This window comes from Pinus tabuliformis, chromosome 4_2 (assembly GCF_031772625.1).
Source record: "Pinus tabuliformis cultivar Carrire ecotype Pingquan chromosome 4_2, CPIR1, whole genome shotgun sequence".
NCBI lineage: Eukaryota > Viridiplantae > Streptophyta > Pinopsida > Pinales > Pinaceae > Pinus > Pinus tabuliformis.
This window is the reverse complement of record NC_142304.1, coordinates 1,082,478,224-1,082,494,866: the sequence shown is the minus strand read 5'-3', so window position 1 is coordinate 1,082,494,866 and position 16,643 is coordinate 1,082,478,224. Positions and strand designations below refer to the sequence as shown.

The 16,643-nt window shown below is 39.0% G+C and overlaps 1 protein-coding gene across 1 annotated transcript; it reads right to left on the bottom strand.

The window, feature by feature from the left end:
- Positions 1 to 613: 613 nt before the first annotated feature.
- On the bottom strand, positions 614 to 4,226 carry LOC149173401 (cysteine-rich receptor-like protein kinase 10). Its single transcript, XM_089427927.1, has 6 exons — positions 3,119 to 4,226; positions 2,752 to 2,891; positions 2,454 to 2,664; positions 2,114 to 2,348; positions 1,721 to 1,871; positions 614 to 1,380 (listed from the first exon to the last, which is right to left on the bottom strand). The coding sequence occupies exons 1-6, from the start codon at positions 4,047 to 4,049 to the stop codon at positions 1,045 to 1,047; spliced, it is 2,004 nt and encodes a 667-aa protein (XP_089284053.1). The 5' UTR covers positions 4,050 to 4,226; the 3' UTR covers positions 614 to 1,044.
- Positions 4,227 to 16,643: the final 12,417 nt, after the last annotated feature.

Genomic DNA, 16,643 nt, shown 5'->3' with positions numbered 1-16,643 from the left:
ATTTTTTTAACAAATAACACACTAATAAAAACCAAACTAATTTAACTCAAATTCTATATCATAATCACAATATCATTATCAATAAAGAACAAACATTCAGAATATCGATAGCAAACCATAGGACAAATCAGCGTTGCATTAAGTTATAAATCTAAACCTCAACCGTAGAAAGTACCAAAAGCCATGATTGATTTCAAGTTTGCATTATTGTTAATTTTATATGTAAATGCTCTTTTGGACACCTTCCTGCCTGTGCTATTGAGGACTCGCAGATTGAGTAATTTTGAAAATAATCTAGTTACGTAGCGAATATTACAGTAATTTTGAGTTACATAGGGAACATTAGAGTAATTTTGAAAGTAACCTAATTACATAGAAAACATTACGCCAAGCTACCAGGGAGCAGGGAGTAGACATGTCATAACTTGAGAATTGAAACTGGAAAAGAAATAGGACAATAATTTATGACACTCAAGGTACGGTGGGGAAGATGACAACAACCACTCCTACTGCTCATAAAAGCTTTGACAAGTGCACAATTAATTGTTACAGTGGTATATTAAAGTAATATTATTATAATTTGAGAATTAAAATTGAATAAGAAATATATCAACAATTTGCCATACTCAGATAACAAAAGTAGGGTGGAGAGAATGACAAGAATCACTCTCACCACTCACAAAAGCTTGACAACACACTTAACTATTGTAAAATGCACACACTTAATTATTACAATTGCATACTAAAGTAATATTAGGAGTTTAGACTTCTGTGATCCATATTTGATTGTAAGAGATTTCAGCAAAATCATATAGAGAATCATTTGTCGACACGTTCAGAACTAGTGTGGTTCATCATCAGGACAAGTTCAGATTATGCAAGTCCGTATCTCTGAACCCACTAGTGTAGTTCATACAAGTTCAGATTAAGATTATGCACGTCCGTATCTCTGAACCCACTTATTTGTCCGTATCTCTGAACCCACTTATTTCACGACATTGAAAGACGTATCATTTTTAAGGCCGAGAGATTGCACGATGCACGTTACCTGGGTACCAACTCTGTAATCGAAGCATCGGCGTTTGACGGAGGAGCGTGAGCTGCAGCGGATTGTGAAACCCCAGAGCCACAACGGGTGGACTTGCTGTTTTCAGAAACATGAGATCTCAGAAAAGCAGGCTTTGTGGGTTCCGGCAATGTCACAGCATGAGATGAAAGCATGAAAGTGATGAGAGACATTGATGGACGAAGTGATGAGTCAGCTTGTGTACATAAAAGACCAACATGAACGCATCTCAATGCTTCCTCCACTTTGCACATTTCAATCATGGCTGGATCAATCATATCCACAATATTTCCTCGTTTGTATAATCTCCACGCCTGCATAATAATCACGAACAATCGTCATCTTGATACTTTATCGACTTTAAAAAATCGTATGAAAATATATCAGTAGTGAAATTTCTAAATTCACACTCTTCTAAACGGTTTATAGATGAACCCATGCTATTAAGTTTCAGTATTTTGGGTAAAAAAAAATTGGTATTTTGGGTAATTTTTTTTGGGATCTTTGATTTAAACATTTTTATAATTAGATATCTTGAAAAACATACTGGCCCAATTCCAGTGAAAAATGACTTTCGGAACAAAATTACATAACCTAGATAAGGTAAATAAGCTCAGTTGGACATAAAATGAGAACAATATCAGAATATCTCACCCATTCTAAAAGCGTCTGCATATCAAGTGACAGATTATTATCACTGTGTTTTCTTCCTGTAATAAGTTCCAAGAGAAGAACGCCAAAGCTATAGACATCTGCTTTTAGAGATAATTGCCCCTGCATAGCATACTCTGGTGCCATATACCCGCTGCATATCCAAATTACAATGTCAAAGATTATGTAGTGAGGGAAATTTTAGGAATTGAGTAAGGATCAAATGAAAACTATTTGCAAAGGAAATCGTATTCCTGTATGCTCGAATGTTAAAACATAACAAAGCTGTTAAATACCCAAAAGCAAAATTGTCAATCCTCTTGAAATCAATAGCACACATTAAAACATATCCATCACTAATTGTTAATAGCTTTAGACAATGTGTAATAATCTTACTAAGTTCCAGCAACTGTTGTGCTGACGTGGCTCTCATTTTCAGGAAATAGTCTTGCTAAGCCGAAGTCTGCTATCTTAGGATTCAGATTTTCATCCAACAAAATATTGCCTGCTTTAATGTCCCGATGAATAATCCGCACTTGAGAATCCTCGTGCAGATAGAGAAGCCCGCGAGCCACTCCCACTATAATGTTGTAGCGTTTCTGCCAATCAAGCTGGTTGCGTTTGTTTGGATCTGTAACCATGGATGCAGTACGCTAACTAATCATGATGACCCAGATAAATATATTGGAACATTAATGCATTTTTTCAGATACAAAATAGAAATGAAGTGACTCACCGAATAAGATTTTATCGAGGCTTTTATTGGGTAAGTATTCATAAACAAGCAACCTTTCCGATCCCTCTGCGCAACAGCCTAATAGGTTCACCAGATTTCGATGTTGAATTTTGGCCACAAGTTTAACTTCATTCATAAATTCTCTCTTTCCTTGCAGAGATCTTAAGGACAGCTTCTTCACGGCTATTTCCTTTCCATCTTCAGTAGTTCCCTGAAAAATTCAGCCAGCTGCGGTGAGAGTAGCCTATAATTTAAGATTCTATAAACTAGTAGAAGATTTCTAGTTCATTAATGTTACCTTGTATACGGCCCCAAATCCACCTTCCCCAAGCTTATTTTGATCATCAAAATTTTCTGTAGCAGCTATCAGTTCCTCTATGGTAAACGCAATTTGCCGATCCTGCCCGATTAGTGTGTCTTCCTTGACTTGGCCATGATCTATATAACGAAAATACACAGCTTCATCATAAATATATAGGGGCAAGCAGAAAAATTGAATCCGTTTAACTTGGATCTCGCAAGCATTTCTTAGATTTCCTGAAGAGAATATATGTGAAAGCCGTGTTCAAAAAACAAACTCTAACAATAGTCTAACAGAGCAAATAAAGCTGTATGATATATTGACAATGAGATATAAAGACTTGGGGGATCCTTCATGCAAATACCTTCGGAAGGATTTCGAAATATGATAGACTTCAGTCTCCTCCTAGTTGTTAACACGCATACCAATAACAGCAGAAGCAAGCCGCCAGCAACACCCAAAATTATGGGTAAATTGTTTGAAGATTTGTTGTTCTGCGTACTATTACTGGATGGTGTGGTCTGATTCGGTGGTGTATCAGCAACTGGGCTATTAGGAGGCGGAGACGAAGTCGAATTAAAGAAACCATACATTTCATAACGAACTGTGCAGCTTCCTACCCAACCCCGTGCTCCTTGCCATCCACTTTGAGCTATGGAAATATACCTGATTGTTTGTTGCAAACATGATGTGCAGTTGTCTATCGACATATCTCTGGTGCACTGGACCAGACCGTAAATCTTTCGAGACAGGGAGTCTGTAGTTGTTCCAGAAGCATATAATGTAGATCCAGATGTTGCTTCATCTAGCAACTTGTTGAATAAGCTGTTAACAGCCGTAACAAAAACATCAGGACTATCTGAGACATCGTGTTGATTCCAAACATACCAATTATCAGTGGTATCCAATTGTCCGAAGAAATTATAGTTCTCATAACGCAAAAAGCAGAAGTCAATCCACAATAAACCGCCGCCTGCATTCCCACAATTTTGTCGAAGAGTAGTGTTTGCTTCTTGTGAACAACTGTAGCACTGGTCGGGTGTTTGGTCTCCCCGACATTGCACAAGGCCATATACTTGGCCATTCTCAGAAGTGTTAAACCCTGTGTGGGACGAATCTTTAATAAGCCTAGTCATGACACTGTTCAAATTTCTCTCGTACTTACTGTCTGTTGTATAGTTAAAATTGTGGTGGCATTTAGAAATTTGCTGTACTGCCATGTAAATCTGCGACTGAAGAGTAATTATCATCAAGAGAAGTGTCGAGCATGAAACTCTGCCGTGGAGGATTGTCATGGCTAATGGAGAATGGAGAACCTACCATGCTCGAAATTCTGATTTTCTCTGCACACATAGACGCATAGACCATGTTTTTAAGTTTGCCATGCATTTAAAGAGGGAGTTGAGGGAGTTGGAGATTCCGGTGACGGAATTCGGTGGAAAAAATTGAGGTTAAATTTTGTTTCAGTTAAAATGGTTTTTTAACTTCATATTTGTATTCACCACCCTGAAAAAACCCTGGGACGCTTTCATTGTGCAGAAACTAGCTATCAAACTTACGATTCCAATAAATTCCTTCCGAATTTCGACCCAAAAAACCCCAGAAAAGCTTTCAAAAAATCGCGTTATAGAAAACTGCTTTAAAGATTCTACACGCATATGAGCTACTAAGAGTCGATGAAAGCAGGTCAAATGATAATAATTAAACCGTGTAAGATCACCAAAATAAATCGTTGGAAACTATAGATATGATGACTCGTCGGATTCATGGAAAGTATACCTGTAGTGGAGTTTGACTGCCACTGGTGAACCCCCGACGCCCCTGCTTCAGTGTTATCGAGAAAATACTTTTCTAATCTTTATCTTGCGTACGTGGAATGTGTGTATTCACTAATCTAGTCATGTGGCTGACGACGACTTCTAAGAATCACTAACAACCAGAAAGAAGTGGACGGTCTTCGTTGTCGGTGGAAGGAGTGTAAATAGATATGGTTTAATTCGTTCAACATTGGGACCGGCCTACGCCTAAGTTCAGCCTAGTGGTGGAAAATTTTATTTTATTTAATCTTTCATGGCTTACTTTGCGCACTAAAAATTGAGGGTTTCAATGTCTCTACCTAGACTTAATTCCTGATTCGTTTTTTTCTTCGGATTGAATATAAAAATGGTATTTTTTTATTTTATTTTTTATTTTATTTTATTTTTCTAAAATTTTACATGAATTTATTGATATAATAAGTTTAGTAGATAACTATTACATAATTAAAATGTTTTAAATTTTTTTAAAAGTGTTTAATTTATTGATATAATAAGTTTAGTAGGTAACTACTACACAATTAAAATGTCTTAAATTTTTTTAAGAGTGTTTAATTTATCGATATAATAAGTTTAGTAGGTAACTACTACACAATTAAAATGTTTTAAATTTTTTTAAGAGTGTTAAATTTATATTTATAATAAAAAATTAATTTAAATAATGCAATAAAAATTTCAAAAAATAACACGTAAAAATGCCTTTTAAATATAACTACATTGAATGAAAAAAAAAATATTACTTTGTGTGAATATAAGTCAATCGAAAAGTCAATCAACGATCATGGCTTAGCTATGCGGCTCGATCGATGATCAGCAATGTCGATGGCACCTCCATTACACTTGGGAAGGGGTCTATGTAGCATCTCCCGCTAAAGAAAGTGCACGTCATAATTTGGTGGTCTACCCAGCATCTCCCACTCAGGAGAGTGCACTTCATAATTTGTGGCAGCCAAGGCCGGCATCCACTTAAATCTTTTGTCCCCTGAAACTTTATTTCAATAAAAAGTCGATGGAAAAACAAATCGTATCAACTCTTTGAATTATTGCAATATGACACAAATTATAATAATAATAAATTATTAAAATTAATTTTATAATAATAAGTTATTTAATAGTTAAAATATCTATTTTTTTAAATATATATATTAATTTATAAAAATAAATTGTAAATTTAATAAAACAAAATATATATTTTTACAAATTTTAATAACAAGAATTTCATTTGATGATGTTGATGGTTAACATCCATTGAGACGAAACTCTGGTCTATCGGACCTAAAGAAACAAATTATTTAGGTTGATTTAAAATTTTATTTTTATGCTCAAAAAGCTTGGAGAAAAGCCTTTTGAGCTCACTAATTTTGACATCGTAAAAGGCTAGGAAGGTCAGTATTGCAACAAAGATTTTGAAACTGAGATCTAATGTGGTTGTAAGTGGGGCACTCTAAGAGGAAGTGATTTTCATTCTCGATGTTTGTATTCTCACACAGATGGCATAACCTTTCCATCCATGGTGTTTTAGGAACTACCCAGTGACCCGTTTCACTATGGAGCTCATGAGAGTTCATTCTAATCTTGGCTATATTAATTTTCTTCTTTGAACTAGTTAAAACAGAGAGATACTTTTGATCTTCTAGGGTATAGGATTGATGACCGCCTTATAATATCTTAATTTTATTTTAGCTACTAAATCTTTCACACCACATATTTATAAAAATATGTATTTTAATATAATAATTAAAAATATTAATATTATCAATTAAATCATTTCATTTATAAAAATAAATATCCCAATATAATATTGGAAAAAAATAAAATTATTTAAATGAATTAAAAATTAAATTATTGGAAAAAAATAAAATTATTTAAATGAATTAAAAATTAAATTAATTGTATATTAAAATGTTCAAATCTCAGAATTCTATCAAAATCTCCCGACTAAAATTATTTAAATGAATTAAAAATTAAATTAATTGTATATCAAAATGTTAAAATCTCAGAATTCTATCAGAATCTCCCGACTAGAAAACGGATTAAAAAATCCGAAAAGTACAACGCCCAAAACAAAAACAAAGAAAGTTGTAATGAACTGAAAAGTAAGGTAGACTTTTCCAAACAATCTTCAAATATTCGTGTGAATACCAGAGAATCTTCAAAATAGTCAAATCGTGGTTTCCCATTACACACGCGAAACCTATATTTCCTGTATTCACAAGTCATTCATGTGCTACTATACAATAAAATAGGGAGAATTCTCATAGTCCTGTTTCCTCAAGAAGGGCCTATGTGCTGGCAATTCATAAAATTGGTGACAAGTCATGGTCATTACTATGACTAAACTAATTAAATACGGTTAGATAATAGTTTATTAAATGACACGCTCGGGTTGTCTATGGGTTTGTTTTTTGGGTTCGAGGAAAAACAGACCTTCTAGTCAAGCTTTGATATTCTAAAGATTAGAAAAAAAATAGAAAAAAAAAATTAAAGGTGTTGATAAGTGCATATATATATATATATAATTAATTATGTTAGTAGAATTTTTTAATAGAAAAATAAAGTAGTCTGAGTATGCGATAATTTTATCTTTAAAATAAGGATTTTTTTAAAATAAGGATTTTTGGGCATATTTTTGGAAAAAATTAGTTGAAATTTTTGGAAATCTAGGTTATACTTGTTAAACTATAAAATTTTAGGTGTCTTAGGGTTTTTGAGAATGTTGAATCTACTTCTACCTTTAAAATCCCGATTGGAACACTTATAAATCAAGATTTTGCAAAATAAAAAATATTTGATTCCGATATAAAGGTTATTGTCTAGGCAAAATTATTGCCTCGCTACAAAATGCCATAGAAGAATATGTCTTCATGTATAGAAGAGAAATCCAAGAGCTATGTTGGTAGTGTAGAAATAAGGGATAAAAATGTGTTGAATGTGCAAGAATACCATTCCCAAAAGCTGAACTAGAGAAATGTATAAAAACGGGTGAAAATCTACATTGGATGAGTGTAGAAACACGGGTCAAAACTATGTTGGCTTGAAATAGATAGTGGAAGATTTTAAATTGTTTTTAAGATGTAGATGAAAGCTTCTAACTTAATGACTTGTGTAAAAATATAGTATATAGAAGCATAAAACAATTTCAAAATCTAAACTATGATTAAAAATGTTAAAGGGAAAACTGACACACCACAATTAGGGAAGAACATTTGGAAATTTTCCCTAGTGGAATTCCCAATCTATTTGTAATACCCCTACCTGATTATATTATCTTACATTATTTTATTAGCCTACCTATTGGGTGATTGACTTTTTGTGCTTGATTCGAATAAGTATTATTAGTATATGTACGAGGTATGCTTATGCTAGTTACATACCCACACCTCGCATGAATACGTAAGTATTTGTTGGACACCTAATCCACTAAGGGTTGGTGTGGAAGGTGAACAGTCACTGGAGTCCAAGAGACCACTTGTTATGTGAAGACCAAGGGTCACAAAGAAATGTATAAATGTACATTATTGTGAATAATAAATGCAATGAATGTTCTATCTTATATTTTTCCTTCTCCATGTGTTGAACACGGTATCAAAGCCACAATGTGTGGCCTTCTCCATGGGTTTCTCAACCACTAATTGCATAGTCTTCTTCCTCATTGTGCATTGTTGGCTTATAGGGACCTGACCCAGGTTCAGAAGAAGTATTTAGCCAAACAAATCCCATAGCTACCGGCCCTTTCGGCAACAGCCCGCGAAGTGCGCACTGAGGTCTCACCCGAGGTAGCAGGGGAGGGTGCTGGAACCAGGTTTCCGGACCGTTGGGATGTCAAGATGTGGTTTGGAAGTTTTGTGCCCCGTTCTACAGCTTCGCATTGCATTGTATTCGCGTCAATCCCAAACACCTCTTACTTTCTATTAGTGCACAGTCTACAGATTTAATCTATTCGATGAAGTATTGCAAATCGGATCTACTTTAGGAGGGTCTTTAAGCAAAGATTTATCAAATTTATTCAATTCATGTATTAAGATTAAACCCAGATTCACTAGTATTCAATAAGAAATCATATGTGCATAGATCAAAATAGTCTTATTAATCATATAAAATGCCAGATTTGCGATAATTCAGATTTGACACAGAATTCTCAGAAGGAACTTATCTTTATTTCCACTTATCACCAATACATCTAGATCCACCCTATGCACTCAGCTATAGGGGTCCGCACACACAGCTGCAGACTCTTCCAGGCCTCTGCGCACACAACTGCAGAGCCTCTATCCACTACCCCAAACCCTTGACTCGGACTTACAGACGCTTCAGACTACTCTCCTCAACAACCCATTAAAATTTAGATCCAAGATCATACCCAAAAAAGAACTGCCTTTCCCTCATAGATCCGCTCTATTTATACCTTCCTATGGTCCGCGAACCAACTTACTTCCTATTATTTTATATTATTTTTCGGGCAGACAACCCTTTGACTTGACCTTTTACATTTCGCACTCCGCATATTTCGGAGGTTTACAATATTTTTATCCTAATTTCTAGGCTATCAGACCCCAAAACTGTTACGCAGGACCTCCGCTACCCAACAGTCCCCCAACACAATCATCGTGACTCGTCCCAAGTCACTCATTGGTGCGGCGAGACGTGCTGCCATGGCTTTGCGGTTCACCTCCCTCTGAGTGACGCTCGTCGTCCTACTGCTTCTTCGTTGTCTCCTACAATGCTTCGTCCGGCTCCTGCTTCAGTGTTTTTACCACTTCTTGCAACCGATGATGCTCATTCTGCTCTGCTCAGTTAACACAGAACACCCCCTCACAGGATTTTAGCTCGAGCGAGGGAGCCGCATATGGGACCTCCTTATACCACTACAGTCACTTCCAACCTTCGTAGCGACTCTTCGCACTGTCTGCCGCAGCTTGTGTTGCAATTTTGCAAGACCGTTGCTGCTGTCCATGAGATCCCAATCCTTAAGGTCCTTAAGAGACGCTTTAGTAACTTCGTTCCTACCCGTGGTCTCCGTTTTTCCATTCTTTCACTGATTTATTGTAGTTCTCCAACCTGCCCGCAGGCGGGGCGACGACATCTGGACCAATTCTGCTTCGTGTCTCCCCTTTTCCGGTACATCCCCTACTATTGAGGCTGCAGGCTGCGGAACGCCCACGGCTGTCAACACCATGCTCCTTAGATAGTCCTGCTACTCCATCGGCCATCTCACCACCCTTGGGCTTACTCCTTATGCAGAGATAATAAACAGCTCCATATCAATACTCAGCATATGCTTTGCAGAAGTGTAGGTCGCCCAGTGGATGCCCCTCGGTGATTTATAAGCGATTCGAATTTCCAATTCCCTGATTCCCGCCTGTTCCAACATTCTCGTGTAAATTCTGTGGCAGCTCGTGCCATATCTGGCTCGTACTCCTCTTAATTGCCCGCCGCCTGCTCCCTTTCACCATAATGCAGACATCTTGTCATGAATAGTGACATGAACGATCACCTCTGCTTGGAGCAACGCAGCAGCGTACTTCTGACTGCACGACCGCGATCTTGATAATGGGCCAGATTGACGCATATCCTGGCACTCGCGCCTCTTTCTCCCAGACTGCTTTACCATCCCGCGCTCTCTTTCAACTGGCTGGAGCGGTGAGACTGTCCCTTGAACGGTTAGTCAGGCGGCCAACCCACCTGTATAGAGCTTCAGGCGACTGCCATTCACTCAGCCTGGGAAGGGGTCCCCATTGAGTTTGGCAAGCTGAACCATGCCCCCATCAGTAACTTCTTTGACAACATAGGGTCCCAACCAATGCATTTGGAGTTTTCCAGGGAATTTCTCGAACTTACTGTCGTATAGAAATACTAGATCATTCTCCTCGAAAGTGCGAACCTTGATATGGTGATCATGCCACGCTTTTTCACGCTGTTTCTACACTTGCTGATGGAATCCAGCCAAAAATCGTTCCTCCTCTAGTTCTTCAAGCTGTGCAAGCCTTTCCTCCAAAGCCTCGCGATCTGCCATACTGGTGATTGCTGCTATCCGCAGACTAGGCACAATATATTCCATAGGCATAACAGCTTCCTTGCCATAGACTAACCGAAAAGGTGTCTAGCCCATCAACTTCTTGCACGTGGTTCGGTATGCCCATAGCACAATAGGGATGCGCAAGTCCTAGTCATTTCGTCGCGCATTATAGACCTTGGTCAATGCAGTCTCCAAGATTCTGTTGAATGCCTCAACGGTCCCATTCACTTGCGGGTGGTATGGCGTACTCTGTTGGTGATATATCTCGAATTCCTCAGTGAGTGTGCTAATTGTTTCATTCATAAATTGCGTTCCCCAATCGCTAATGAGAATTTTGGGACATCCAAACCTTGTCAGTACGTTCTCAAACAAAAACTTTACAGCTGTTGCAGCCATGCAATCCTTAACCGGCTATGCCTCGGCACATCGGGTCAAATAATTTGTCGTGGTGATGATATAGCACACACCTATTTTCCCTCGCAGTGCGATAGGTCCTACGAAGTCGATTTCCCACTTCTCGAAGGGTTAGAACATCATCTGTGGCTGGAGTGGCATTTCATCTCTTCGCGATGGTTTCCTCGTCCGTTGACATACGTCGCAGGCTCGACAGTATGCTTTCGAATCTTGATGCAGAGTAGGACACCATAATCCTACGCGAAGGATCTTCTGAGCTGTGGCGCGACCCACATAATGTCTGCCAGCAACCCCCCCATGTGCTTTGGCCAGGATCTGTCCTCGCTCGAACTCCGGGACATATCGACGCAATATCTCGTTGTTGCCCATTTTGTAGAGGTGTCTTGTAATCATAATGAAGTCTGTTGCGCATATCACCAATTCCTTCTTCTGCTGAACGGAGTATCCCTGCGGCGCGGTTCCTGTAGTTAAGAAATGGATTATATCTTCAAAGTGACCATCTGCTACACGCACTGCATATAGCTGAGCATCCAGAAGTCCATCCTCTAGATTTGTGGGTTCTTCGTCAGTCTCAATTCAGGACAGGTGATCTAGGCCTACATTTAGACGTCCCGGTTTGACGATGACCCCAAAGTCATACTCCTAGAATAACAGCAACTATCTACAGATACTCCCCCCCAACACAGGCTTATTCACTAGGTATTTTAACGTCGAGTGATCGGTATACATCTTAAAGTGACCTCCAAGCATATAGTGGCGGAAGTTTGAAGTGTGTATACCATCGCTAAGCCCTCACGCTCAGTAGTGGAGTAATTCTTCTCAGCTTTTGACAACCATCGACTTGCGAACTCAATCGGGTGGTCAATTCCCTCCACTCCTGGTTGAGTAAGTACCACCCCCAATGCGACACATGACGCGTCGACATGCACATGAAATTCAACGTCCCATTTCAGAAAGACCAATATAGGGGTCGATGCCATCTTTTCCTTAAGCGTTTCCAGACTTTTGTTACATTCCTCATTCCAGCAATAAGTAGCATCCTTCTTCAGCAACTATTCCATCGGAGCTGTGATCTGAGCGTAGCTTTTGATGAAATTTCGATAGTAGCCCATGTGTCCTAATGTGGCTCATAATTGGTTGACACTTCGCGGTGCTTGCAGATTGAGTATGACAACGATCTTTGCCGGATCCACCATGAGGCCTAGCTTATAGACCACATGGCCTAGTAGGTTCCCAAATGGCACAAGAAAAGTACAGTTCTTCAAGTTTAACGTAATTTGATGTCGGCGGCAAGTATCCAGCATCAACTGTAAGCTCACTACGTGCTTCTTAACCCATCCAAACACGGTCTAGTCATTAAGATAGACTTCTAAGAACTTGTGGATAAATTCTTTGAATGCCGCGACTACTATTTGGGAAAAGATTGCCGGCGCATTCTTCAGTCCGAAGGGCATCATTGTGTACTGAAAGCAGCCCCATTCAGTGGCAAACATTGTCTTACTCCTGTAGGTTTTAACCCTGTACAGAAATTACCTACATACGAATTCTAAAACACATAAAATAAACAATGCAAGAGCATAACACATAAAACGCATATACACAGATATTTTCCCCTGGATCCCAAAACCGGGACTACCAGCTTGATTTTTTTATTATATTACTTTGAATGTTATAATACATATTTATACATGCCGAAGCATCCAATACCATTGACCGAAAAACCATCACGTCCAAAACCATGTGCGAAAATCATGCACAAAACCATAGGTGGGTCCGCCCAACCTAACATAGGGTCCAAAACCAAAAATTTTCGGGGCGCTGCCCTGAATCCCATAGAGTGGGGTTATGAGTACCCCTCAAACCCCCTGTGACCCCCTCCCCTCTAACCCTCGGTTAACTACGTGGGCTAGTCGTGGAAAGAATATAACAAAATACAACATTTTCCCACATGTTTTTTTCTTTCCACAGGGGGCCACAAGAGAGCTTAGTCATTTATCCAGCCTTGCAATGCCCATTCTTTCTCTACACCAAGAGAACTTCTCAGAGCTCACAGATTTTGTCAATGCATCTGCAGTATTCTTCAAAGTGTCCACCTTTACCAGCAACACCTTTTTGTCTTCTATCATATCCCTTACAAAGTGATATTGAACATCAATGTGCTTTGTCTTTGAATGATATGTAGGGTTCTTTGCCAAGAAAATTGCACTTTGGTTGTCACAGTCTATTCTTATAGCTTCCTATACTAACCTCATACTTGAACACAATCTTTGCAACCAAACTGCTTCCTTGCTTGCATGAGTAGCTTCCATGTATTCTGCCTTTGTAGTCGATAGTGCCACTACAGATTGTTTCTTACTCATCCAACTGACTGCACCTCCAAATAGGTTAAACACATACCCACTTGTAGATCTTCTCTGATCCAAATCTCCAGCCCAGTTTGCATCAACAAAGCCACGAATATCCAAAACTCTATCCAATACTGCTCTTCCTTGGTAGCACAGACCATAATCACTAGTGCCACGCAAATACTGAAAACCCACTTCACTGCTATCCAATGCTCCTTTCCTGGTTTTGACATAAACCTGCTCAATACTCCCACTGCACGTGCAATGTCTGGTCTAGTACAGACCATTGCATACATCAGGCTACTGACTACACTTGCATATGGAACATGGGACATATCCTCTTCCTCTTCTTGTGTCTTGGGACACTGTTCAGCAGATAACCTCACACCTACAAGAATAGGAACCTTCATTGGTTTACTATCCTGCATATTAAACCTCTGCAGTATTGTCTCAACATACTTCCTCTGGTTTAACCAGAGCTTCCTCTTTTCCCGATCTCTTTTAATTTCCATGCCCAAAATATAGTTTGCAGCACCAAGATCTTTCATGTCGAATTTGGAGGACAATTGGGTCTTCAAATCCTGGATAATTTCTTTGTCATTTCCAACCAGCAACATATCATCCACATACAAGACCAGATAAATAACACAGTCACCAATTAATTTAAAATACACATAGTGATCTGCTTTGCTTATGGTGAATCCAAGCCCCCGTATAAATGTATCAAATTTTTGATACCACATCCTTGGTGACTGTTTTAACCCATACAGATACTTCTTTAAATTGCATACCAGTTCTTTCTTACCCTTCACAGTAAAGCCTTCAAATTGCTTCATGTATATTTCCTCTTCCAGATCCCCGTGAAGAAATGTTGTCTTCACATCCATCTGTTCTACCTCAAAATAAAAGGTAGTAGCAACAGATAAAAGTAATCTAATAGAAGTTACTTTGGCAACAGGAGAAAAGATATCACCAAAATCAATTCCCAGCACCTAGGAATAACCTTTTGCTACCAACCGAGATTTGTATTTCTCCACCTTTCCTTCTGCATTTGTCTTCTTCTTGGACACCCATTTTTTGCCAATGGGTTTCCTTCCAGCCAGCAACTCCACCAGATCCCAAGCCTCATTTTTGTGCAGAGATGCCATTTCATCAATCATGGCCTCTTTCCAAAGTTTGCCATCCTCTGAATCTACTGCTTCCTTCATAGTTTTTGGATCATCATCAGTGATAGATAAAGAAAAATGAACAGAAATCAGATGGACTATAAATTTTTGGCTGCCTTCTTTCTCCAACTGGTCTTCTCACACCCAGATTTTGTGGCTCTTCATCTTCTGATTCCTCCTCTGTTGTAGAGTCTGATTCTTCCTCCTTAAGCTCAAACTCTATCTTCTCAGGTTCCTTTGGTTGGACTTCATGTTTAGTAACATCTTTCACCTCTATGAACACCACATCTCGGCTGTACACAACCTTCCTTGTTACTGGGTTCCAAAGCTTATAACCCTTCAAACTATCCTTATACTCAATAAAGATGCACCTTTCAGATTTACTATCCAACTTGGTTCTTTTCTCCTTTGGAACATGTACATATGCATCACATCCAAATACCCTTAGATGTGAAAGAGAGGGTTTCTTACCAATCCATACCTCTTGTGGAGTCTTATCCTCCAATGTTGATGAAGGTGACCTGTTGACCAGGTAACATGCAATATCCACCACCTCTGCCTAGAATTCTTGTCCTAACCCGGCACCACTGAGCATGCTTCTTGCCCTTTCCATCAATGTCTTGTTCATTCTTTCTTCAACTCCATTTTTCTGAGGTGTATATGGAGTAGTCTTCTGCCATGATATCCCACACTTCTTACAGAATTCTTCAAATTCCTTGCTACAAAACTCTCCACCATTATCTGTCCTCAGCAACTTTATCTTCTTCTCTGTCTGGTTTTCTACCAGAGCCTTAAATTCTTTAAACCTGTCAAAGACTTCAGATTTCTTCTTAAAGAAATATATCCATGTATTCCTTGAGAAGTCATCTATAAATGATACATAGTACATAGATTTATCCAGTGATGGAACCTTCACAGGTCCAAACACATCAGTGTGCACAAGCTCTAATATCTGTTTCGCCCTCTTACCACCAGAGGGGAAACTCACCTGATTCTGCTTCCCATATACACAATTTTCACAGAAATCAAAATCCAGAGAGCTATTACTCATACCTTCTACCATACCTTTACCATGAAGTATTTGAAGGCCCTTCTCTCCAATATGTCCGAGCCTCTGATGCCACAACATGGTCTTCTCTCTAGAGACCACTAGATTTTCTGCTCCACTTTCAGGAACCATAGAACTATTGCATAATAGTGCTACCTTGCAGCCTGTACAGAGTTCCAATCCGAACTCGCCGCATCAATATCAGTGCTCCCTGAACCATTTTGCAGGTATCCTTCTCGAACACTGTTTTTTACACCTGCATCATCTAGCTTGCTTACAAAAACCAGATTTCTGGCTAATGCAGGAATATGTAGAACACCTGGAAGCATTCTGACCCTTCCACCTTGCAACTTCAACTTTACTTTTCCGCGACCAACGATTCTAGCCTTCCTGTCATCCCCCAAGAAGACATCACCACCATCATATTTCTCATACTCGCAGAACTACTCTCTATGGGGAGTGAAGTGAAAGGATGCACCTGAGTCAATCAACCATGCCTCATGATCTACATGTGTACTTGAAGAAGCTAAGTACACATCCCCACCTTCATCTGAGGTGGTTTTCGCCTCTGCAGAAGGAGCCTCATCAGATCCCTTTCCTTTGTCAGGAGCTTTAGATTGACATTCCCTTTTGAAGTGGCCTTCCTTTCCACATTTCCAACACACCACCTTTACAGGTTTTCCTGGAGATTTAGATCTCCCTCTAGATTTAGATCTCCCACTCGATGACTTATTTTGTTTCTGTTCTGGGACTGTCCTCGTACAGACAAGGCATCACCATTCTGGCTCTCAATATTTTTTTGTCTCATCTCCTTCATCAGCAAGGCTGAGACTATTTCATCAAGCTGCAAGGCAGTTGCATTGCTACCTATTGCAATAACCAGACTATCCCACGAATCTGGTAGAGAACACAACAAACTGATGCACTTATCTTCATCTGAAATTTTAATATCAACAGATGCTAACTGACTTACCACAGTATTAAATGCATTCAGATGCTCTGTCACTGAGTCTCCATCTTTCATCCTCAGGTTATACAACTTTTTCTGCAAGAACAGTTTATTCACCAGAGACTTAGATTGGCACA

What these genes read in the sequence shown, in the direction of transcription:
- LOC149173401 (XM_089427927.1), bottom strand. Translation starts at nt 4,049, where the DNA reads ATGACAATCCTCCACGGCAGAGTTTCATGCTCGACACTTCTCTTGATG. An exon ending in CCTCGATAAAATCTTATTCG is followed by an intron (nt 2,349 to 2,453) that starts GTGAGTCACTTC and finishes CCATGGTTACAG; the next exon opens with ATCCAAACAAACGCAACCAG. An exon ending in TGCAGACGCTTTTAGAATGG is followed by an intron (nt 1,381 to 1,720) that starts GTGAGATATTCT and finishes ATTATTATGCAG; the next exon opens with GCGTGGAGATTATACAAACG.